At 45.2% G+C, this 26,421-nt stretch overlaps 1 protein-coding gene and 1 long non-coding RNA gene across 7 annotated transcripts in view; one reads left to right on the top strand and one right to left on the bottom strand.

Moving 5' to 3' along the window:
- Positions 1-9,025, bottom strand: part of LOC112547422 (uncharacterized) — a 46,890-nt gene extending 37,865 nt beyond the window's left edge. For both annotated transcript variants that reach the window (XR_012897159.2, XR_012897160.2), the window contains exons 1-2: positions 8,925-9,025; positions 6,814-6,905 (exon numbers count right to left, since the gene is read on the bottom strand). This is a non-coding gene — a long non-coding RNA (uncharacterized LOC112547422). The remainder of the gene's footprint in view (positions 1-6,813; positions 6,906-8,924) is intronic.
- Positions 9,026-9,039: 14 nt separating this feature from the next.
- STXBP5L (syntaxin binding protein 5L) overlaps positions 9,040-26,421 on the top strand; it is a 451,312-nt gene continuing 433,930 nt past the window's right edge. For all 5 annotated transcript variants that reach the window (XM_075905178.2, XM_075905171.2, XM_089772234.1 and 2 more), the window contains exons 1-2: positions 9,040-9,178; positions 9,874-10,088. In XM_075905178.2, the coding sequence (XP_075761293.1) occupies positions 9,885-10,088 (204 nt within the window). In that variant the 5' untranslated portion in view covers positions 9,040-9,178; positions 9,874-9,884. The remainder of the gene's footprint in view (positions 9,179-9,873; positions 10,089-26,421) is intronic.

The raw sequence follows: 26,421 nt of genomic DNA, 5'->3' as shown, positions 1-26,421 counted from the left end.
CAAAGGGTTTACATCTTAATTCTGCTGGGCATCACTGCCATGATCCCGATGGATCTCCTCCAGTAGATAATAAAGGTAAAGGAAGTGTATCATAGCACAGATCTAAGATAGTGCGTGTGTGAACTGGAAGTGGGTGTATGCACAGCACAGATATGTACGTAGGCCCATATATCTGCTTGACTGCTGATCAAGGTAGATGTCATTACAACTTGCAGTTCCAGCCAAGTAACCAGTTCCAGCCAGTCATAATTGATTAACAATACAAAGGTACGATGTGGCTTTCATCTCTGAAAACCTCAATGTGCAAGATATTAAAATAGCCCACCAACTATATACACACATATCTAATGCATTTGGGAGCTAATCTTATCCTCAGATTGAGAAGGTTCTCCAAAAGGTGCTGAAGAACACCAAATATAATCGCTGAAGGGACAGTTTGCTCATAAGCCCCAGAGAGACGATGAAAGCTTGGCATATCCCTATGTACTCTTTTATAATTATCCTTGTGAATTTATCACAATTTTGTTTATGGTTTTAATTACATAGGTCAAATCAAAGGTGTGCAGAATTAACTCAAGATGCGTACCTGTACCCAGATGATTTAAAAAAACAAAAAAAAGAAAGGCGTGTCGAAAACCTCCCTATAGCAGCATGAATACCATGTCACCAAGAAAGGGAACTGTAGGAAAATTTCATATTTTAACATCTGTCCCGACAATCACCATCAGGGCCGGCCTTAGGCCGATTTGACCGATTCGGTCAAATTGGGCCCCGCGCCTAAGGGGGCCCCGCGCCCCTGAACCCGGAAATGCTGGGGAGTTACAGAGCCGGGGGCCCTGCTCCAGCAATATGTGGAGCTGGGTCTCTCCTCCAGCTCTGCCTGGAGCGGGACCCGGCCCTCCCCCCGCCAACCCCACTGCACGTTCTCCAACCCCGCCCCCAGAGCGTCCTCCATGGCCCCGGACCGTCCCTGCCATGCACAGCTCCCCTTCACCACCTGCTGCTGCCCATGTGTGGCATTGCACATGGGCGGGGAGGACGCCCGGGTGTGACGTGACGGCCTGGGATTTTAAAAGTCCTGGGAGGCACGTTGGGGGGCCTGGCTGGCTCCGGGTTCGGCCTCCGGGGCCTGAGCGCAGTCTCCGGCCCTGCAACGTGGAAGGCAGAAGGTAGGGAATGGACTTGTGCGGCAGCGATGGTAGGGGGAAAGGGGGGAAGGGAAGGGGCTTGGGCTGAGGGAGGAGAGGAGGCGGCAGCAGCGGGAAGCTTGGGCAGGGGCTAAGGTGGAGGGCAGGGGGAGGGGCTGGGGCGGAGGCAGAGGGGCGGAGGGGGAGGGGTGGAAGGAGAACGGGTTTGGGCGGCGGGAGGGGAAGACACCAAGAGAGAGGTGCAGAAGAGACAAATGGCAGGGGGCCAAGTGCAGACAATGAGGGAAAGGGCAGGAGGGGAGGTGTCAGTGGGAGGGGGAACAGGGTGATGCTGGGAGAAGAGAGGAGAGGGGAAGGGAATTGGGGGCAAAAGGGGGGAGGTGCTGGGAGAAGGCTTGAAAGAAGGGGCGGGCATGAGAAAGGTGGGGATGGAGCAAGTCGTGTGTGGGCACAGAGGGGCAGGAGGGGAATGGGGCAGAGAGTGGTGAGGGGGTGGGCATCAGGGAAAAAGAGGGCAAAGGGGCAGGGGCAGTAAGGGAAGGGGGAAGCACCAGGAGGGTGCAGGGCTAAGGGAAGGTGCAGGTGCCAGGGGATTCAGGGGTGAAGCAGAAGGGCAGACACCTGCAGGGGAGAGACCAGCACCATAGGAGAGAGGCAGGGCAGGTGTGTAGAGGGAGGTGTTAGAAGAGAGGTAGCTCACATGATCAGAGTGGGGCTACTAGAGGAGTGGGCACAGGGGGAAGAGAAGGGCTGGTGGAGGGGGGCAGGTCGCAGGTGGGCTGAGGGCAGTGAGGAGGGCAGGAGTCAGGACAGCAGAGGAGGGTGAGGAGTTGGGGGGCAGCAGGCACCAGGGGAGATGATGGAGCAAGGAGAGGAGACATGGCAGCAGAGAGAAAAGGTAAAGGATTATAAAATATTTATTAATAACTTGGTATGCTGCCCACGGCCAGTTTGTTTGTGCCCCGCGGTGCAGTTTGGGTTTATGTGGGGATCAACACATGGCCGGCAAGTGGGAGCCAAAACAAAAAAGTAGTCAGTGTAATGATCTTCTGTTGATATGTGTTTTAGTAGTTAAATTCTTGGACTGTCATTGCTCATGAAGAGTGCTGTCACATGGGTAGAAATCAGGTTAATATTGCATTTTATTAATATCAGCAGAACTGACTTAAATGGGGCCTGTGTGTTGTGTAGTCTTGCCTTACTCTTTGTATTCATGCCTGTCACTGTGAGAGAAGCTATTTGTATATATTTGCTTGCATATGCAACCACACTTAAGTTGAGGCCCTCAGCATGTTCTGTAAGTATCAGTATGGCCCCTGGGGTTTCCAAAGTTGAGTTGCCCTAGCTCATCCCTGACAGGTGTCTGTCTAACCTGGTCTTAAATATCTCCAGTGATGGAGATTCCACAATTTCACTAGGCAATTTATTCCAGTGTTTAACCACCCTGACAGGCAGGAAGTTTTTCCTAATGTCCAACCTAAACTCCCTTGCTGCAATTTAAGCCCATTGCTTCTCATCTTAACTTCAGAGGCCAAGCAGAACAATTTTTCTTCCTCTTCCTTATGATACTCTTTTAGATATTTGAAAGCTTCTCTCATGTCCCTTTTTGGTCTTCTCTTTTCCAAGGTAAACAAGACCAATTTCTTCAGCCTTGCCTCATATCTCATGTTCTCTACACCTTTCATCATTCACGTTGATCTTCTCTGGACTTTCTCCACATTTCCTGAAATGTAGTGCCCAGAACTGGACATGATACTCCAGCTGGGGACTAATGTAGGCTCATTCCCTGCCTAGGGGATGTGAGACTGGGTGGGCTAATTTCCAATCCTCCTTTTTATTCTTTTCCTAAGCCAGGAGGGCACAGTAGTTCTGATGGGGGCTCTGCAGGAAGGCAGCCCGCACTGCCCCCTGCATGAAACCTTGTGCAGGTGTTAAACAGCTGTCCAGCCCACCCTAGAGGTGACTGCATTTCAGAATGCCTGAAGCAACACTGCACCAGCAATGGACAGGAGAATGGCTCCCGGGCATGGCTTGCTCATGACTGCTTCAGTCCCATTGATGGGCCTCAGCCTCTTTCCTTCCACTCCCCCGCTTTGCAATGCGGCTGTAGACTCTGGGGGGGAGGTGGTCTACCTGCGGCAGATGTAGACATGTCTTTGTATTAATCATTCTCTCATTGAAGTTTTTAGCTTTGTAGTGAGTCCTTTTACATGGAAACTTTGTATTACATCTTGGTAGAATAGTCCCTAGGACAAGTGAGGCAGAGACTGTCTCTGTGGGGTGAATGAGGTGGGAATGGATAAGGTGGAAGGTGAGCACCTCTGGGCAGTTGCAAAGGTTGGAGAGGGGATGGAAGCCAGATCCAAAATCAATGAGCCCTGGGAAGTGGGCCCATTGAAAGGAGACTGGACCTGTGGATGCCTTGAGGGTCTGCAGCAAGGGACTGCTTTGGGAAGCCCCCTCTTTGGAGGTGAATGTGGCAGCATTGAGACACCACCCAGAAGCAGGTGCCACAGACACTAACTGCAGATTCATGGAACGGCTCTCACAGATCTTACACATGCATAAGATGATAGATCTGCAGGAGGGGGCAGTGGTGTAGTGAGGGGGCCGGAGGGTCAGATGCCCCTGGGAGAAAAATAATATAAATTTAGTTAAAAATAGATGTCACATGTTTTTAAAAGGAATACCATATCTCCTGCCTTTTGTCTATTTTTGTCTCTTTAGGCCCCCAGTTAAAATTTTCAAAAGCACTTGAGTGACTAAAGTCATTTTTGAAAATTGGACTTGGAAATCTAAGCTCAGATTTTCAAAGGTAATTAAGCTCCTAAAGAGACAGTTGCCAACTCGGATCTTCAAAGATATCTATCTGATCTTAACACGTCTTCAAAAATCTGGTCATAAGTGTCCTAGTGAGTTCTGAACGTGAGATGTAGGAGCCCAGTCCTAATTCCTTCAGACTTTTTTTTTTTGTAATTTGAACATTTATCTACACTAATTCCCCTCCTTTCTCTTTCTCTATCCAATAAATACATGGATCAAAATTATAGGTGCTTTGTGAATATGCTGACTTGAGAGTGGAAAGATTTCATATTGTCATGTATGATTCCTGGTAACCCATCTCAGATATGAAAAACTAGGTTGATACCTGTTCATATCAGGAGCTGTTGAATTCAGTTCACCATTTGCAGTATCTCATTAGGATGTTTAGTGGAGAAGATATTGTTTTTTTTATTTATATTGTGGGCAAAGCATGGCTCTCAAGAATTCCTCCATTGTTTTACCATGAGTCTCAAAACATTTGGTGTTTTTCTAAAGGCCTGGAGTCAATTAATTATGTAGGAATCTCAGCTTTCATTTTAAAAAGTTCTCTATACTTCTGGGCCTTACAGCTAAGGAGGAAAGTTTTAAAACATAAACCCTAAATACTCAAGAAACAAAAGGCCAATAAAAATCCAACATGTTTTATTTTTAAAAAATCTTATGATTTGTAGGTATTCCTTGTGATTTTGGGGTAGGCAATACTGCTCTTTGATTGGTGAATTTAGAGAGGTCTCTCCCTTCAGTTTCCCTTTCCACCCTCCTTTTTTGTCACAGGTCATCAGAGAATCATAGAGACAATGGAGAGTAGGGTGAGTCCATGACTATGGTTAATGACTGGTCAGGTTGACTAACTATTATCAGCCAGTGGTCTGAATGAGCTATCTACTGCCATCTGTTAATCAACTGTAGGAAAAGGCTTTAGGAGCTGACCTTATTTATGTAGACAACCTACTTTGCCACAGAGATCAGTAGACACACTTGCTGTGTCAAGGTGATCTATTTTGGCTCTTTTGGGTTGAAATTCACTTAAGACTTGGAGCTGGGAGAATGAAATGTTGTTATCCATATTGTATGATTAAAAGGTAAAAGACCTGAACTTAATACCATAACTTGGCTACCATAACTTGAACACTAAGCAGAGGATAGTGAGTCACATCTAACTGAAAGTCACAGAAGATGGAAACAGGTTTTATTTCTGGTGGTGCAGAGTCTATTTGGGAGTCCTCAATTATATGTGACACTTTACATCCTACTTTAAAGTAGGAATAAGATCCTCCGGAAAAGGGCGCTTTTTCCGGAGGATCGGGGCCAGTGTAGACGCTCTTTTCCGGCTTTTCTAAAAGCCGGAAAAAAGCGGCGGACATTTTTATTTAAATGCCGCGGGGGATATTTAAATCCCCCGCGCATTTCCCTATTGCGATTTCAAAAATTACCATGCCCCTTCCGGAAAAGGGGCCAATGTAGACGAGCCCCCAGTGTTTAAAGGCAGAGCTGACTAGAATCAATTGAGAATTCTTGTCTTGTCTCAGTGATCGCTTGAGCAAAAATCATTGATTAAAATCTTGTGTAGACTGACCTTGGACTCAACATGCAGGCAACGTGTTGAAGGGCAGTGCAAAGGAGGCAATGGTGGTGAGGTACCATATTACCTAGTGAAATCATTAGTGCTGAAATCACTAAGGATTGGAATTTGACCACAGAACTTTCTTAACAAAGACTCAATTTTTGCTATTTAAAAAGTAAATCAATGTAACAGAAAACAGCAATGCTCTCTGGTAACTTTTTAAAAATCAAACTTTAAACTTTATTGAAAAAATTGGATAGTTTGCAATTGAAAATATTTGACCTACACTTAAGGCAACCAATTTAATTTTGTGTAAAATTTTGCATAATAAAGGATGGCATTTTTTTTTGAAAATGTTCAACTACATTGATATACATTTTGATCAGATCTACTTCTGATGTGGTATGTGTGTGTGGTTGTGGTTTGTTGTGTGGGTGGGTTTTTTTTTTTGCCCAACAAAAAATCCTGGGTGGGGGAAAAGGGCCGCCAAAGCAGTTCGAATTGGGCCCTGCACTTCCTAAAGCTGGCCCTGACCACCATCTTGAATCACCTTGTTTGGGATCAATGTTTGTTCTCCTTCTCCGTCACGAGTTTGGTGCACTATTTCAACTTTGGGTTTGGGTTTTTTTTTTGAGTAAAATGGCAGGAAAAGCTAACGAGCTGTGACTAGCTAATCTGTGTGGCAATGGGGCACAATAAGGGTACGTCTACATTGCAACACTATTCCAAAATAACTAGTGCTATTCCACAATAACTTAGTCTGCGTCTACACAGCAGGCAGTTATTTTGAAATTGCGTCAAAATACTCTCAAGCTGGATGACTTCTTACTCTGACTCCTGTAACCCTCATTGTACGAGGAATAAGGAAAGTTGGAGGAAGAGTGCTCTATTTCAAAATAAGTGCTGTGTAGATGCTCCCTATTTCAAAATAAGCTATTTTGAAATAAGTATGCTATTGATGCAGCTCAATTTGTGTAGATTATTTCGAGTTAAGCCCTGTGGTGCAGACGCACCCTAAAAGTCCATCTGGCTGAGCACCTAGGGCTGCCTATCAGAGAGGCAGTTAGCAGATGGCTGCATTTAGGGTAGCTGAAGCATTAATACCTCTGGCTATAGGGTTGGAATTACTTGCCTGCACAAAGAATAGCAGTCCATTAGCTGTCCTTGGTCTCCACACACACAGGACGTTGCAGGGTAAGACCACCAATGGGAAAAAGACTGGCATCTCTGGTTATAGCTCCATTTTCATGGAGACCCGTTGGGGAAAGATCAGCTTACTTGTCTTGGAGCCCCGTCTTCAAGTCTTATCTTCATCTATCATCTGTGTCCAGTACGCTAGTCCTGACATGCTCATGAGTGTCTGTCGCATCCTGTTATTGAGACATGATAGACTGTCATTTTTGTAATGGTTGCAGCCTGCCCTTAGAGTGCTTTTGGATTTGGAGGTCCTAGTTAAGTACATGTCTGTTAATTTACTTCAATAAATCATTTAGTCCCAAAACAGCATAACAATCTGATGACAGATGGACAAAAGAAGGGGGAGGACTAGCCTAATTGCATTTTGGTCAGACAAACAACACCATCAGGCACAGCTGCCCTGGCAACACCAGGCACAGTTGCTCCAGCTACCCCAGAATTGTCAGGAAGGGTTGCCTTGGGACTGAGAGGAACAGTTGTTCATTTACCCCTGGTTTGTGTTGTGGTGATGGAGAACCAGTCAATTGTTTTAGGGCTGTGGGTGATCAATTGGGGTATGTCTACACTACCCCGCTAGTTCGAACTAGCAGGGTAATGTATGCATACCGAACTTGCTAATGAAGCCCGGGATTTGAATTTCCCGGGCTTCATTAGCATAAAGCCGGCGCCACCATTTTTAAAAGCCGGCTAGTGCGAACCCCACGCCGCGCGGCTACACGCGGCACGGGGTTCGCACTAGCCGGCTTTTAAAAATGGCGGCGCCGGCTTTATGCTAATGAAGCCCGGGAAATTCAAATCCCGGGCTTCATTAGCAAGTTCGGTATGCATACATTACCCCGCTAGTTCGAACTAGCGGGGTAGTGTAGACATACCCTTGGTTACCCTGGGATTAGGCAGAGAACAATTTTTGCTTTTCTCATGACTGTAGGGCATAGTCAGTCAGTTAATCCAGGACCAAGAGTGTAATCTGTTACTCTAGGTCTCAAAGGAACAAACTGATTGTCAGGCTAACTGTTTTGAGACTAACAGGTTATGTCAGTAGCATGTAACCTTTTTTGATCTGCGACCCCTGCACTGCGGGGGCCACCAATTGCCGGGCCCAGCCACAGGTACCGGCTGGATCTAAGTGCCGTGACCCCCCAGGAAGATATCTGCATTGTGCACCACTGGGTTATGTTACCAGAAGGGACAGTGTCAGTTGTTTTGGAACCAAAAAGCAATCAACTACTCGAGGATTGCTAGGGAACTTTTATTGTTTACACAAATATCACAAAAAATGCCTGTGATCAAAGGATTATCAAAGGATTAACAGGCAGTTTACCCCAGACCAGTGCAGCAAGGTTTTGTTCTCTTACAATTGTGACAAGTATCCATAGTCTGTATATACAAAAATAGGAGTCCTGTGTCATGGGACTCCACATTGTTGTTAGAAGTGAGTGTGAATTTTGGGATACACCAGGAATATGTGTGTGTGGGGGGGGGCGGGGTGTGCTGTTCAGTGATGTTACAGCTATGAAGTGTCTTCAGAGGGTGAGGGGCAGTTCAATTCTCCTATGACTGTGCTGGATACCAGTGAGAAATGGTAGATTAATCCACCCTGGAGACAGAGAGAAAAGGGTGAGTGAGAAAGATCAAGCACAGCATCAATTGCTGTGGCTGCTGGGACAGGCAGAGACCAAGAGCAGGAGGCGGCAGCAGAGTCAGGGAGAGAATCCAGGCTTCAAAAATACCATAGTCCCAAAATAAAACTGTAAAAGCTGTATTACCCCGCCCTGTGCCAATAGGAAAGCTGTAACAACTGGCATTTCTAATCGCCGGAGAAAATCGGATTTATAGTCCAGTTAGCATCAGGCGTGCGGGGGGGGGGGGTTGCTACTGCACCCCCAGATTTTAGATGGGAGTCCTCAGGGTCCCGGTTGTCGCCTCGGGGCTCGGTTCCTGGCTCTGCGCAGCGAGGACTGGGCAAGGGGCTGCCTGTCAGCTCCTCCATTATGAAAAGACTTGCTGCGCCGCTACTCCCGCCGTGGCTTCCCCGAAGCGGCGACGAGTCCCTGTCACTCGTAGGCGGGGAACGGCCACGGGAGGGGCGGGGGTGTCAGAGCGCGGGGGGGGGGGAGGATAACGGCCATGGGGGTCGCAGTGCGTGTGTGGGAGGAACAGCACCGGGCGGTTGGAGGGGGGAGGGGGCTCACCTCAACCGACTCCCCGCGAGCGGCGCCGGCGACCAACCCTGAAGGTTCGAGCCGAGGCAGGCGGCTCCGCACCCTACTCCCCCGGCCCGGCGCTGGCTCCACAGATCCCATTGGCTGGGATTCTGGCCAATGGGAGCTGCGGGGGCGGAGCTTGCGGACGGGGGCAGCGTGCGCAGAGCCTCCTGCCTCGCCGCGCCTCCGCCTCGGGGCCGCAGGGACTGGTCGCTGGCGCCGCTTGCGGGGAGCCGGCTGAGGTGAGCGCCCCTCGGATCCGGCGTCCCGCGCCCCCATCCCTCACCGAGCCTCTCTCCTAGAGCTCGCGCCCGGACCCTCCCCTGCGCGCTCCAGCCCCCCCCGAACTCCCTCCCTCTGAGTTAACCCCAATTTTTCCACTTAGCGGCCCCCCCCCCCCCATCGACACGCCGGATGAAAAAGCGGCCCCCGCGCCTCTCAGCGAAGGCGGTTTGGGGAGTCTAACGTGCCTTGTTATCGGTACCTAAACACTAAGCGTTAAGGGCAAGGCTGAGGCAAAGCAGAACCGGCTCCTCTGGGCTGCAGGTTTAAATTTTGATGGATGGTTGTTGATTCGTTTGGAACCAAAATCACTAGAAAACGTGGTTTCTGTGAGAGAACCAGCTGCTGGGTGTGACATTCTTTCTTTTTCCTTTTTTACTGTAATTCCGAGTTTTGCTGCTTGTGGAGTTTTTAGAGGACCTCTGCGGGGCTGCTTTTACCTCTTGACAAAATGAAGCCCATATATTTTTCAGTCAGTTATACGTAATATTGGCAACCTGCTTGGCACAAGGGACTGGCACTGCCTGACCCAGCAGAACATTGGACACTCCCTCTCTCTCTTTCGCTCTCTCTCTCTCGCTTTCTTCTTTTTTTGCTACATGTAACTGATTGTGTTAAAGCACACTGGTTTTTTTCCCCCCCACATCCTTTAAAGATTTTTCCAAAATGAAGAAATTTAATTTCCGCAAAGTTTTGGATGGTTTAACTGCCTCATCTCCGGGTGGCAGTAGCAGTGGTGGCAGTAGCAGTGGTGGCGGCAGTGGGGCTGGAAGTGGATCCATGCATTCAGGAGGAACTGCAGGTGCTGCAGGGACACCCAGAGAAGAGATCCAGGAAATCCTATCTTCGGATTGTTTCCAGATTTGTAAGGTAAGGACTGGAATGACTTTTTCTATTCATTTACTATTAGAATTAAAAGGGAGAATGAAAGGGGAAAAAAACAACTATTGGGGGCTTGGGTGGTGTGATGCCATCATACCCTTTACTTGACAACTGCAGTATTTGTGGAAGTTAACCCTGGAGTGAGGGGATGAAAATTGCATTTATGCTTGTTCTTCCCTGTGCACAGTTGTAGTAGTCAAAACATTCATAAGGCTCCCAATGTCAGCATCAAAAGCCCAATCCAGAGCTCATGCTCAATTTCCAAATTGGTAGCACTACATTGCCCAGGTAAGGAATTCAGGGGAAGCGCCTAAGAATAAAATGTGCAAGTTAGCGCTTTTTTTTTTTTTAAAAGAAATTCAGAGTATTTAAAAGTTATTTTTCATTTCAGGTAATGCATTAAACAAATCCATCGTAGTTAATGTTACACCTAATGTTTTCATTTCTCATTTGTGATGCATTGAAAAGGGATCAGTAATTTTTCTTTAATATTCATAATGAAGACTGTTAACTATGGCAACATTATAATAATAGAGCAGCATCCGGATTGTAAAGCCCAAAATATGATTGGTCTTTGTTTTTCTTAGGTGTTGACCTGATCCTTCAATGAGAGTTTTGCTTAAGTAAGAAGTGTAGGGTCATCCTTATGTTTCTTTTTCATGTTTGTTTTTCATAATGAAAGCTTCAGCACTGTTCTTAAATAAAATACAATTAATACTAGCTTTCTCAGTAATTATTACCAACACTACATCAAGAATTTTTAATTAAAAAAATAAATGAAATATTGAGCTCGATCCTATTATCTTTAACTTTGACATGAATTCTGTTGACTGTGACTGGGAGTTTTTCCTGAAAAGACTGCAGATTCTGGTCCTTTAATATTGAACTTTCAAGTATGTCCTGTAAATAGTGAGAGAGGAAAACAGATATTTTCAAACTATTATAATTAAAAATTGCTAGTAAGTTTTAAAAGCTTTGTTGATTTTTCCCAAAATATATTTCATCCTTCAAGGTTTTTGAAGTTACAGTTTGGCTCAAAACTTGATGTACAAAATCTTCTTCAAAGGATAAACTATTTATATTTATTTTTTGTTATTTTGCTAACACCTTTAAAGAATGAAATAATTTGATTGACAGAATGCATATAAAGACAAATAAATGAAGTTTACGTGTTTAAGTTACTTTTTCATTACTCAACAGAAAAGGTTATCCTTTAAAATTTGGGGAAAAAAAGAAATCTAAGAGATTTAACCATGGTAACTATGCATTTTTATTGTGTATTAACATAACTATTTAAAACTGAGGGCCCATATCTGATGTCATTACACAAACTACCAGCACAATTTTGGGAATTATGATTCTAATTCTGTTCCCAATTAAAGTCAAGATCGAAACTCACATTGAGTTCAGTAGGAACAGGACCAGAAGGAAAATTACTTCACAGTGAGCTTTGGATTAGGCTCTGTGTTTTTAAAAAAAGGGGAATTTTGCCTTTGATTACTTTATGTGAAAGTAGGATCAGGCCTTTGGTTGTCTCAAATGGAATTATATGTGTTTACACCAGGGTTCGATTTGGCTCCTTTTGTGTATGTATACAATACAATAGTATTATGTCAAACTTCAAATATTTTAATAAAAGCCCTGCCTACCCTTTTTAACATTACAGTAATAGAGGAATACAAATAATCAAATAAAACATTGTAGAATCTGACTTAAATCCACAGTGTCAAGGGAATACTGAGTTAACATGCTGAGTTTTAGCCTTAAACTCCATGATGAAGTCATCTTACAGCACCTGAGATTTGTATTTGTCTCAGAATAATTTTGTTATCTTATGTGTCACATATTGTAATATAAAGTCAAAATAGGATGCATTAAGAACAGTGCCAGTTCATTTTGAGCCTTAATTCTGAATCTCCTTGTTACCTTAAATTATGTCTGTGGTGTTATTTTCAGAAGAATCTATCTACAAACATGAGTACATTAAGAATACATCATTTGGGGAAGATTTTGGCAGGGGAAAAATAGTTTCTCTTTTTAAAATTAGCAGACTTTATTTTTTAAAAAACTTATTAAGTTGAACATTAATATCATTACAAAGAATACTTGAGGCTGCAGCAGCATTGCTTCTAAAAGCATGGTACTGCAGAGGCCAACCTGATAGTGCAAAATAATTTATTTCCTTTGATCAAAACACATGGATACAATAAAAACAAACTTGCCAAAATATTCCATACATATGTTGTGATGACAGTGTCGTTTTTTAATCTTATGGGCACTTTTGGTAATTTTACAAAATATGTTTGACTAAACTAACAGAAGACCCAGAGGCCCAATCCTGCATTTTGTAGCATGTGTACGGACTGCTGTGCTCACTGTGACCCTCTCTGAAGTCAGAGGAGCACCACATAGACACAGCAGTCCATCTGCATCCTACAAGGTGCAGAATCAGAGTAGTAATTTGTACCATAAACCAATTCAAAAGAAATGTTGCAAAAATAAAAATAAAGATAGGGTCATAGACTCCAAAACTTGCCCTTTTTTCAAGCTACTCCCAAACAGACTTTTGAGATTACCATTGAATATTACTCATCAAGAATAGGTAAGTTTTTTTGGCTGCGTGTCTGAGGGCCTGATCTTACAGCCCTTGCTCACTCAAAATTCCCATCGAAGCAAATGGAAAATTTGGATTTTTATGGGCTGAAGGCTAAGGACAGGTAGACCAACTGTTCAGCTAATCTTCTGAAACAGTTTTATTTTTCTTTCCTTTTTTAAGGCTTCATTTAGATGTAGGATATAAAAGCTGACTCATACTTCAGAGTTATAGGGCCAGTCCTTATTTAGGCACAACCTCCTATTTGAAGTGAATGGGAGTTTTTCTTAACTGCAGGATCTAGTTCACAGTTAAGACACTGTTTTTATTACTAAGAGATTTGAGGGCTCTTTGTGTATTTTGAAGTTGTTTATTATTGGAGTATCTGTCAGCTATATTTGCAAAATATGGATTTAGGCAGGAAGCTAATAGATGGAAACTGAATATTTTATTTTATTGAATATATTCACAATTGCCTTTTGGTATTTATTTTCAAAAACAGGGGACTTGCATTAATGATATTAGGAGTATAAATTCACTAGATTGGGAAATATTATGAGTTAAATTACTATTGACTTTCCTAACAAACATGATACATTTAGATGAAGGTAATGCTGTAATAATAAATCAGTGGCAACTTTTACATTATTAATATAATTAAATGAAATTCTGACACTTATAGTTGTTAGCTACTGTAAAATCAGGAGACTGAGATACAGTTCACACAGTTTTACCTAGCTGGTCTTGGGAGGTGGATATGCATATGCTTATCATAAAGATATTGATTATAGCTGGGATCAACAGAATCAAAATTTTTAATGTGGCTATGACGCTTCATGCTGTTGCAATATCTATTGGCGAGACATTTTTAGTTAAGTGTATTGAATGGTTTATATAACATTGTGGACCATGGTTTGTATGCAATTTCAAGGAGGAAGGATCAACACAGCTCCATGGGGAACTAAAATGAGTAGGGAGTGATTAAAATGAATCATTTAGATTGGGGTGGACAATAATTTTTGGCCAGGGGCCTCTTCAAAATTTTTTGGAGTGGCCCTGGGCTGCCCAGGAAGGGGCAGGGCCTAACTCAGAAGGGATGGGGCCAGGATGCTTCTGGGCTACCTCACCCACAGACCATGATTGGTCTGGGAGTGAGGGAGCCCCTTTGCCCCCCCCTTCCCACTAGGCACCCATGCCCCTGGCAGGGCGGAAAGAGGCTTTGTATGCTTCCCTACCTCCAGGCCAATTAGGGTCTGGGGGAGTGGGGGGAGAGCCCGTGAAGCCTCCTTCCACCCTGCGAGGACCATGTGACGCTTTCAAGTGTCGCGCGTTCCTCACAGGGCCAGGGCAGGGTGAAGGAAGCTTAATGCAGCTCCCCTGCCCCCAGGTCCTGATTGGCCTGGGGGCAGGGGAGCGTGCGAAGCCTCCCCGTGCCCTCCTCTCGCCCTGCGAGGAGCACGTGGCACTTAAAAGTACTAGTGCTCCTTGCAGGGCAAGAGGAGGCTTCACGTGCTCCCAGGCCAATCAGGGCCTAGGGGTGGGGGAGCTGTACAAAGCTTCCTTTGTCCTATACTCACCCTGCATGAGCGTATAGCACTTTGAAGTGCTGTGCACTCCTCACAGGGCGGGGGAGAGGGCAGAGGAAACTTTGCTTGCTCTTTCTGCCCCCAGGCCAATCAGGGCTTGAGGGCAGGGGAGCATGTCATGTCTCCTCCCATCCTGCGAGGAGCGCATGGTGCTTCAAAGCACTGTATGGTCCTGCCTGGGTAGGAGGAAGTTTTGTGTGCTCCCCGCTCCAGGCCCTAATTGATCTGGAGGCAGGGGAGCGTTAGGGCCTCTGCAGGTGGATGAACCCTCTTGATGGGCTGGATCCGGCCCACAGAGGCCCTTTTGCCCATCGCTGATTTAGACTATAAATACTCCAAAGATGTACCACATCTTTGAGAGGCTTCAGTAAGGCAGAACCTCTCTAATCTGGCAGTTTCTGATCCGGCAACATCCATGATCTGGCATGATTTTAGCCAGCCAGATGTCCACTTACGACTGGTGTGGCCATATTTCCCATGGTCCCATAATGTTTGTTTATAGCCACCAGTCTTGGCACTCAATGCTCTGTGCTTTTATTTACCTTTAAAGTCTTGTAAGAGCCCAGTATGCAGTGGAAGTTTTGGTAATGCTGCTAGACAATACTGATCTCCCATGGTTTAGCAAATTCTCTGGTTCGGTTTAGCAAATTCTCTGGTTCGGCAACAGTTAGGTCCTGAGGGTGCCAGACTAGAGAGGTTCAACCTGTAATAGTTCAGGCTTTTCTTTTTAAGAAACTAACAGACAAAGAAAATGCTTTTGGTATAAAAAGACTGGGTTTAAGCTGATTTCGGGCCACGTTTGTAATCGAGCAAATGGACAGGACCTTGTGTTGAAGAACTCCAACCTTCACAAAAGGGTAGAAACCCATAAGACTGATGGATGACTTCTGATAAAAGTTCCTATACTTATGCTAAAATTGTTATTGTTTTTGACACGTTTTCTCTGTAATATTTTTATCTTTCGAATAAAGGTGCTTGCTTGAGGGGAGCTATGCAGTAACTGATAATACACGATTAATAAAATGGAGAGGGAGAAGCAATTCCGGCCTTATAGTGTAATGCAGGGAGCTGTGCACCTTTAAAGCCCCAGTCAGAAAGAAGAGAGATACAAGTCTCCAACCAAGAGAGGTGATGGCTGAGAACTGTAATCCTTTGAGTGACCACTGAGCGGGAATGTAGGTGTAGTTATCCTGAAATGAACAATAGTCTCATGCCAAAAACTGTACCTAATCGAGGTGAAGAAAGTAGCCAACGGGCAACAGTTATCATAGGTGGGGGAGGGGTAGCTGCCGCTCCAATTCTTGGTTTCTCGCCCCCCTGGCTTTTCATAGGTCTATACTCTTCATTATGTCTTCCATTCCCCACTCCTCCCCTACTTTGGGTGTGATGATTAGGAAAGCAAGAATTGCCTAGTTTTTCTCATTCCTGATGCTATTTTGGACAGAGAACGTTCTGTATGCTGACGCAACTTTGTCAGCCCTTCCTCCACAGAATTTTTCTGAAATGACAGCCTGATAGTAAAGCTCAAATTGAAGTTAGTGGCATAGAATTAGCTTCATTCTTTGGAACAAGGAGTATAGTTTCTTATATTTTGTCATTGTATTAAATGGCTATTTTCCTAACAGAAGTTTACAGGTAAGTCCAAGCCAAAGTCCACTAGGCATGTAAAATCCCATTTAATTAGTTAACTGGTTAATCATCACATCTGGTCAGTCCTAGAGAGACTATGAAAGCACGTTTTGTATGTCTACTAGAGAAGTTTACTGTTGACGAGACCACCATTGAATTATTGGATTACATGGTCTCTTTAGAGTGTATTCAGATGGAGCCATGTACTACTTGACAACATCCTAGACCCTTTGGGAACTTCAGTACTACTTATATAGTGTGAATTTTCATAGGTGATTCATCACCAATTTGTTCGGAGAAATAGCCCTTCAGACTTGCCTCTTTCATAAAGTCATTTAGTATTCTTGGTGACCTGAAGCTCAGCTCGAAATTGCCTTTGTCATGGCCCTGATTTTTTCATTCACCCTGAGCTGACTTGCCTATTTATAGTCAAAACGGATTCATCCAACATGCCATCTGGGTGGTACTCTTACAGCAACTTGGACTGCACCCTTGTATGTTCTGTTCTTGAGGACTTGGCCCTGCTAAGATGAACTATGGAATACTGGACAAGGAGCTGCTTGCAATCCAAAGTGCATTTGAAGAATGGTGTCACCACCTTGAGGGAACTCAGGACCCAGTGCTGTTTTATACAGATCCATAAGAACGTCGGATACCTCTTTAAGATCCAAACATTGAACTAGAGGCTGTTAAGGTTGGCCTTGTTCTCCTCTTGATTTGAGTTTACAATGACTTACAATCCAGGAAACAAAATGAGAGCCAACACTCTAATGCAGTGTTTCCCAATTTTATTTGGCCATGGAACCCTTTTCAACTTGAAAGAATTTTGCAGAACTCCTAATAACGGTCTTATATATGAAGCTGAAAAAGTAGACCACAAATAAGTAAGGATAATAATAAACAAATGCTAAACAAGGTCATGAGATCAACATTTTGTTTAATTGCACATATTTAAAAACAAAAATCATATTTAATGTGCATAAACTGTTAACGGTGGTATATAAAAGGTGATCGCACTATTGATTGACTGCGCATGCAGCACTGAGTAGTGACATCGTCTCCACTTTCTGGCTAAGCTGGCATTACACAGTGACACTTATCGTGGCAAACACAAATGAAAATTGTTTTCCATAAAATTCATAAATGCTTAAATATTAATTTTTTAAAATCAGAAAATGTTATTGTAATGGAATTTTCTTGCGGAAACCTTATTTTCACTTTGTGGAATGCCATGGTTCTGTGGAACGCCTTTTGGGAAACACTGCTTTAATGTGAAAGGGGAAATACTACTGGGAAAATGACAAACTTTCCTCTTACCTGTTTAATCTTAGTAATTTGATCAGTGCTACAGTTCAGGAGGACCTGTTTTCCCTTACCCAGTTCACCTTGAAAGAAGAGTAGCTTGCCCAAGGAACACAGCCTACTGGTGACACAGATGCACTGTTCTGTGTTGAATGGGGTAATACACATTAATGAGTATGTCCTCTGGGCACCCTCCCTAATTGAAGGTGCAACAACTGTGCTAAGGTGCTCTGTTGGCAGGTGTCTTAAGCCCTTCCACACGGTTGTCCAATTTTTCTGTTGGCCCCAAATTTAGGCCGAAGTCCAAGCTTACATGGATTCCTGCAATTGCTGGGCATGTTTGCCAAATTGCCTCAGAGCAGACCCCTTAGTATTCTTGGAGACTCCAGCTAGTCTTTGATCTGCCATCAGTCTAGGCTTCATTCTGAAAGTCATTGCGTTAGATGGTCACATAGTCTTAATGATTGTGGACTGTCTCACTAAAACTGACCATTTCATTCCTTGCAACCAGCCAACTTCTGCTAAGACTACCAGCCAACTCCTTGTACAAAATATGGTTCATCTCCATGGCCTCTTGGATTACACTGCTTCAGACTGAGCCTATAGTTTAGCTCTCACTTTTGGCACAGAGCATACAGGTTACTGGATGCCTGCATATTCATAGAACACAAGAACTGGAAGGGACCTTGAGAGGTCTTTGAGTCCAGTCCCCTGCCCTCAGGGCAGGACTAAGCACGGTCTATATTATTCCTGATAGATGTCTATTCAACCTGCTCTTCAATATCTCTAGCAATGGAGATTCCACAACCCCTCTAGGCAATTTATTCCAGTGTTTAACCACCTGACCGTTAGGAAGATTTTCCTAATGTCCAACTTCAACCTCTCTTGCTGCAAGTTAATCCCATTGGTTCTTGTCCTATCCTTAGAGGCCAAGGAGAACAACTTTTGTCCCTCCTCCTTGTAACCACTGGAAGATTCTCTGAAGCTAGGCAGTGCAGGGAGTACTGTCCAGAAGGGCCTTAGAAACACCCCCTCACAACCTACTGATTGGATTATGCCAATATATAAACCCAGACAGCTTCTCAGCGGTTATGGAAAGCAGTCTGAGCAATGATGCAGACTGTCTGCTTACTATCACCTCAGACCTTCTCTTTCTGTGGACCCTTGATTTCAGCTTCTGACTCGGGTTGTCCCTGATTCTGCTGTTTGCCTGATGTCCAACCTGATTTCTTGGTAACTTGACCCAGTTTGACCCCCCAACTCTGTTGTTCGTCTGCCATCTGTAACTTGGTGCCTGACTCAGACCCTGCTACTATTCTCCTGATTTGGTAACTGACTGGTGCACACAAGCTCCCCACAGCCTGGTTCTGACACAATATGTAGAAATGACCAGTTAGTTGGGGGAATAAATCTTAACATTGAGATCTTGCAAGATCATGTTTAAAATACTGAAAATCTCTTAAGTACAGAAACACCATAAATAGAGAATTGAAGGATTGTATAACTTTTGTAGGAGATTGGTTGCTAGGCATGATGTAATTTGGAAAAGATTGAGAATTAAAATGTATACTTATCAGCAGGGCTCGACAAATAATACAATCTACTCGCCCGTGGCGAGTAGATTGCAACCTGGAAGAGCCGGGTTTGGGTGATCTGCGCATGCACAGATCACCAGACAGCGCAGCTGGCAAGCAGGACTCGCTGCAGTTTGGTGAGCCCTGCTTATCAGACATAGAGTTGGTATTTTTTATGCAGGGAAATCTCCCATTGGCGAGAATGTGAATTTTTCCTTGAATAAGGAATATAGAGTTGAGCATGTAGACAATATATATTTAATTTAGACTTTACAAAAATGTTGGAAATTGAGAATTGGGTATACATTCCCATGGAAAAAGTGATGGTACAAGAAGAAACTTGCATTAAATCCATTTTGCAGAATTTTCTAGGAGGCATCCATTCAAAGGAGATTGGTTGCAGTGGGGGGTTTATGGAATGTGCAGTGGTGATGCCTCCCAACTCCACTTGATCTGAGAGTGATGTCTGCCCCCCAAAGAAGCAGGAGGGCTACTGTCTGCATGTAAGGAAAAATTCCCCTATGCCCTATCCTGGTAGTCTCCATTCTGTGGATTCAGCAGGAGCCATGTTTTCATTGGCTGAAAGAAAGTGACACTGTATAATTATTACATGATTTTGATTAAGACATTTTTAGTGTTTGTAATGCCAGATAAAAAAAAATTTTAAACACACACTAGATTTAGTTAGCCTGGAAAAGAGAAAACTGCGATGAGTCATGATAGCAGCATTCAAGTACTTAAAAGATTGTTAGAAGGAGGAGGGAGAGAAAATAATCTCTTTAACCTCTGAAGGTAGAGCAAGAAGCAGTGGACTTAAATTGCAGCAACGTAGGCTTTGGTTGGAGGTTTAAGTTGGACATTAAGAAAAATTTCTGTGAGGGTGGGTTAAGAACTGGAACAAATTGCCTAAGGAGGTTATGGAATCTCCATCATTGGAGATTTTTAAGAGACAGTTAGACAAACACCTGTCAGGGCTGATCTAGATGGTGCTTGGTCCTGCCATGAGTTCCGAGGACTGGACTTGATGACCTCTTAAGGTTCCTTCCAGTTCTGTGATAGTGTGATTTCTCCCCCCCCCCCCCCATGGGGTCTGTTGCAGGCCACAGATAAGGTTGATCAGTGGCCTTAATTGTGCCTTTACATACCATATCATGTCCGGGTTTCTTTCAGGTGTAAGGTTAATTCTTAATTTGCAGTGTTTATCATGTTTGGTTCTTGGACAACATGGCTGCAAAGTATTTAACCCTAAATTACTAATATGTACTCTGAAGCCTTGCATTGATTTGATATAGTTTTTGTCTAGGAATTTTTGCTTTTAATTAAAAATGTTATATATGAACACTAAACAAAAAACTCATAGAGAACGTTTGCCATATGATACTTCTAATGATTTGAAGATACAAAGTTCAATGTTAAATATTTTAATTGTATGGCTAAATTAAGCAGTACACTCTAGCACAAAGTATATTGGTTAGGTAAACAGGGTTTGCTGTTGCTTTATTTCACCAAAATGTACACTAAAGATTAACCCTCCTTTTGAAATTCCCTTCTTTCCTTGCACACACATTCCAAATTTCCTCTCCCGCTTGCTCCACATCTCTTGCGTGCACACATGTACTGCAGTTTCTCATTAGACTCGGACATTTTCCTTTGTGTGTGTGAGTGAATGTGTGTGTGCGCGCGCACGTACACACACATACATTGAGCCCCCCTTCCCTCTCTGTTCATTAGAATTTGTGCAACATACAGCTTTTGAAAAGGAGAATTTAAGATGAATGATGACTTTTGATTGTCTCTTTCCAAAAGCCCACCATCTTCAAACTACTCTCTTAATTTTTTCCACTTATGTGCAGAATAAATTGTATGTGCACCGAAGTATATTAAATGTGCACCACCAGTAGAAATACATACTGACAGTTGTGGGCGCACTGTTAATCAGCTGATTAGCATTTGAATCTCTCCTGGGTAACTGCCCAATCACTTGGCTTACAAGAAACACTGACCACCTTCCATTGTTCCAAATGAAAGAGAGGCCAATCTCTCCTCATGAACATGGTGATAGCCTATGCTGTCAACTCTCAGAGAGGAACATAAAGAGTACAGGAGGCAGCAGTCTATGGCAGTGAGTTTTAGAGCTTGGATTAACGGGCACTAGTTTGTGGTACTGTCCTAAAAATAGCTGTGTAGCTTAGGGATGTTAGTGAATAGTCAACTACTCAGGAAGCATAAGCTTGCCCCCGCTCCCCTTTGCTACCTCTCTGAGAGTCAGTGGGGATGGGGGGAAGAGAACAGGAGCTGGTGCTGGAAGGAGCTGGCTTAAAACCAGATTCCTCCCAGCACTGTCTCCATGGCGTTGTCTGCCCCCTCCTGCTGTCTCTATCAGAGGTAGCGGGGGGGGGGGGGGCGTAGGCTCACCATGGGCAGAGGTTACTTTGGCAGCAGCACCTAGTCACAGTGGGGAGCTGGTCTGCAGCTAGCCCTGGCAGCTGCGAACAGAGGCTGCTGGACTCAGCACGAACTGGGACTGAGCAGTCCCAGCTCATGCTGGTCCGGGATGCTGCTCTTCTGCATTTTAAGAAATGTAGTCAGAGCCCAGCGGATTTGACTACATTTAAAATGCACAGCCACAGTGTGGGTAGCTCCCGGAGCTGGTGCGAGCCAGGACTGTAGGAGTTACCCCTGCTGCAGCTCTGCAGAGCAGCCCTTAACTAATTGTGTAGTCGATACAAATTGTATTGACGTCACGATTAGTCAGATAACTGCAACATAACATCTTTAGTGTAGCTATTACAGCTTGGACTGGAGTTAATGCTCTGAAGCCCATTTCTCCCGCCTCCTTCCCCCTCCCCCCCCCAAGCTTTAGAGCCTGAGCTCCAGCCCAAGCCATGCTATCTACAGATATTTTTAGTGCAGTAGAGTGAGCACTGCTGGCCTAAGTCTGTCAACCCAGATGAGTCACTGCCCTGGGCTATGTAGATGTTTCCTCAGTACTAAGGATGTAAAATTTTGATTATTTGGCTAATTGAATAGTGGATGCAATTTGCATTGAATATTTGATTAGTTGATAAGGGCTCCTCCACCTTTGAAGTATAGCAACAGCCCTCGAGCTATTGCTACACTTCAAAGGCGAAAGTGCTTTGGGGAGCACTGGGTCAACGGGGTACTCAAGCAGTCCCCTGTTGGTCCCATGCTCCCTGTGGTGTTTCAAAGCGCCAGTGCCACAGGGAGCCCAGGGGTCACAGGGGACTCTGAGCCCCCAGCTAACCCAGGACTCTCTGTGGTGCTGCTGCTTTTAAATGCTTCATGGAGCCTGGGGTTAGCGGGGGAGTCCCCAGCTGACCCCAAGTTCCATGTGGTGCTGCTGCTTTGAAACATCGTGTGCAGCCCGGCGTCAGCAGGGAACTCCTAGCTTGCTCTGGGCCACATGTGGCATTTCAAAGCGGCAGCGCCACATGGAGCTCAGGGTCTGGCCCCAGGTTCCACATGATGCTGCTGCTCTAAAAGTATCCCTTCCTCTTCCCCTTCCCTCCCCTTTCCCCTTGCTGCCTCTCTCTAATAAAGGCAGCAAGGGGGGAAGCAACAAGTTAACTAGTATGTTGACTATCTGATAAAGCATTTGCTTATTGGGTGGTTGACTAGTTGTTCACATCCCTACTCAGTACTGCTTAATATGTTAGAACATATTTTTTTCAAAGTAGCCACCTGATGGCATAATGGAACATGTCTGCCATTTTGAAAGAGTTTTTGTGTAGGATTTTATGTACTACACTATTATTCTTTAACATCTGCTGAAGGAGAAACTTTCAGATGTGTTTGTTTTGTAATGATGGTGCTGCTCTGGGGTTAGTATCCTCTTTCTCTCTTAGCACAAAGTGGGAAGAACTGAAATGCTGCCCTGGTAACAATCGGTCTGTGGACCCTTTTGGAGAACAGCAAAGGAAACAAGAGAAGTATGGTTCCCAGTCCTGCAGCATTGGCCTAGAGTGTCCCAGTCTCTCGGTGACTATTGAAATCACTCCTCAAAATTTTAATAGGATATTTTAAGAAAATAACATTCTGCTTCGAGTGGTCCCTGTGGGTGCTCCACTCTGTGTGCTGGTGCGTCCTTGCGCCGGCGACCAGAGACTTTTCTAGCAGTTTCCACCGTGCCACACGTGTGCCACAGCGCCCCTTTGTGTTGGAATCTGTTAGATGCGTGCACGGCGCAGCTCCTCAGTTCCTTCTCTACCATCCTCGGCAGTAAATGGAGCCTCTTTTCTCTTCTACTTCTGTGAAAATAATAGATACATACCCAGTTAATCCCTGCAGTTACCTCATCATCCAAGTTCTTTCAATCCCATTCTCCATCCCAGTCAAAAGTTTTTTTTTGGGGGGGAAGGTTTTCATTGTGGTTTGCTGCTTTTCCCTGGTGCCTCATGCCCAGTTCTCCTGGCTTTAAGAGGTGGGAGATGTGCCGTGATGCTATGCCTGTTTGACGGGCACTCCAAGTGCATAAAATGTCTGGGGGAGTCACATCAGACATAAAAGTGCCCTCACTGTTCTAACCTCACAGCAAGAGCGTACCGTGATTGCGCTAATAGGCTGAAGACGCTCCTCTATGAGAAATCCCTTTGACCATTGTCAGAGGACTCTGCCGCGGCTCCAAAACCGGCCTCCCAGAGTAAGGGTATGGATAAGGCTCATCCCTCTACCCACTCTGGCCTCGCGGCATCGAAAACAGGCCTTTCCTCAGTCTGTTCGCTACCCTCAGCACTGCCTGCCTCCCGGGTCAGCACCGAGGATAGGCCCGGCAGGTCTGGTATGGCACCATCCAAGATGTTGGCACCGCACAAGAGAGCCCACTCGGAGCCAAAACAGAGACCATCGGCACCGCCCACAACTACGGCACCAGATACATATACGGCAGTGGTCACACTGGCAGGCCAACATAAGAACCGCTCAGCACTAAAGTGCCATAGCAAAAAGGCACCGGTATCCCCACACTGACATGCCTCTGCCGGATTGCTTGGCACCGGTGCCGTCTTCGGCACCGACTAAGCCACACGCCTCGGCACGGATGGAAGGACGAGAGCATTACCGATCCCCAGTGTGAAGTCACACGCCAATGGCACCGATTTCACTGGGCTCTTCCATATAGTCGCTGCGGTCCCGCAGGTCATCCAGTGTTTCTCGGTCTCCCAGTGAGGTGGGTATGGAATCAAGGAATAGGTTTTCTTCCCAACATGCCAGTCGAGCCCACAGACCTCCCTCTTGGCAACCTGGTTCAGTACAATACGCATACCCTCCTCCACCACCATCATGGTATGCACAACAGTATGCCTACCAGCCACCACCATACACCATTCAGTGGCAGCCATGGGAGCCACGTCTCAGAAAGAGCCACCATTGTGCCTCTTGTATCATCTCTAGACCACCACCGGCCTCGCCTCCTATTGCTACTTCAGTGACTGAGCCAAATTCTCCAGCTCACTCCAAAATATAGGACTCTGTCTCAGAAGGGGAAGATAGAGCCTTCTTACACAATTCGTGATCACCAATGAGGTAGTCACAGCCCAAGCTCCACCATCCGGTGACGACGTGAGAAAATGCCAAGACCTTTTCAAAAGAGTAGCCTTGGCGAAGGAGCGAGATCTTCAAGAAGTACAAGTAAAGCAATATCGACTCTTACGCACAGTACAATCTCCCACTACTTCCAGAATAGCGCTCTCCATGGATGAGGCTATTATGGACCCCGCGGATAACATCTGGCAAACTCCTGCATTCATTACCCCGACAAACAAAAGAGCTGATCGCAAATACTTTATCATGGAAAGACATGGACTTTCTTTTCACTCATCCCCCTCCAAACTCATTAGTTGTGGACTCTGTTTGACACAAGGGAAGACAGCCTAACCTTAGGACTGCTCCACAAGACAGAGACAACAAAAAAGTTGACTTCATGGGCCACAAGGTCTACTCTTCCACCACTTTGCTCCTTAGAGCAGCGAATTATATGGTGATGTTAGTGGACTATGACCATGCCAACTACTCCAAACTGCAAGATCTGGTTCAACACCTTCCAGAACACGAGACCAACTTTACTCAATATCATGCAGGCGGGTCACACCATCTCCTGTACTGCCCTGCAGTCCACAATGGATGTAACAGATACCACGGCCTGTATTACAGCACCCACAGTTGTACACTGAAGGATCTCGTGGCTTCAGGCATCAGGAGTCCTGAGAGACTTACAGCAGAAAGTTGAATACTTCGACAAGACCAACCTCTTCGCAGCCAAGACAGATGAAGTGTTATATTCTATGAAGGACTCCCATACCACCCTCAGAACCCTGGGAATGTACACTTTCCCCCTTTAAAAGAATGAGGTACTCGACTTACCAGAGACTCAGGGAGCCCTTCAGACAACAGATCAGATATGACTTCCGTCAGAAACAAAGACCCCAATGTTAACAACACTCCTCCACAACCCACCCACCTACAACCAAACAACAGATTTGAAAAATCATCCCCTGCATTGGATCAAGGGGACTGGCTTTCGGCTCTCGACCTCCAGGATGCCTACTTCCACATCACGTTCCATTCAGCTCACAGATATTTTTTACGGTTTATGGTGGGCACCCAACATTACCAGTACCAAGTGCTCCCCTTTGGTCTCTCAACTTCCCCCAGGGTGTTTTCCAAATCTCTGGCAGTCGTAATGGTCTCACTTCGGCATCAAGGGGTCCTGATATTCCCATATTTGGACAATTGCCTCATAAAAGGGTCATCCCTTCAGGAAAGCAAAGCCATGACCGACACCATTATTCACCTTCTTGTCAACCTGGGCTTTCATATAAACCATGCAAAATCTACACTACTTCCAACCCAAAAATTGGGAGTTTATGGGAGCCCTCATCGACATGTTAGCAACAAAAGCTACTCTGCCCGAACACAGATTCAACGCTATTTGCGACCTTATCATGAGTGCGCAATCAGCTCCCACTATGACGGTATGCGAATGCCTCAAAATCCTTGGACATATGGCCTCTATGACACACGTCGTCAAGTTGGCCAGACTCCACATGAGGGGCCTGCGGTCATGGTTGGCCACAACCTACAAGCCTTCCAGCGACCAACTCTCCAAAATAGTGTCTATTCCACCACGCATCCTCAGTTCCCTTCATTGGTGGACAATTCCTCAAAACACACTAGACGGTTTACCATTTCAGCATCCTTCCCCCACGTTCACCGTTATGACAGAAGCCTCACTTATGAGTTGGGGAGCCCAGTTAGGGAACATCACAGCCTAAGGCAAATGATCCTTCATGGAACAAACCTTTCATATCAACCTTCTCAAATTACGAGCAGTCAGATATGCATGCCAACACTTTGAACTATATGTAGCCTACAAGTCTATTACCATCATGACCGACAACACCACCTGCTTGTACTACATCAACCCGCAGGGGGGTGCACGGTCCCCATCCCTTTGCACGGAAGCCATCAAATTATGGAACTGGTGCCTGGCACATCAGGCCACTCCAATAGCTTCTTACCTTCCTGGGGTATTCAACATCACAGCAGATGTCCTAAGCTGCACATTTCACGATCAACACGAATGGGAGAGAGACAGACACGCTTTCGCTCCGCTATTCTAT

This window comes from Pelodiscus sinensis, chromosome 1 (assembly GCF_052426305.1).
Source record: "Pelodiscus sinensis isolate ZL-2025 chromosome 1, ASM5242630v1, whole genome shotgun sequence".
In the NCBI taxonomy this organism is placed as follows: Eukaryota; Metazoa; Chordata; order Testudines; family Trionychidae; genus Pelodiscus; species Pelodiscus sinensis.
This window is presented reverse-complemented; position numbering and strand designations above follow the sequence as displayed.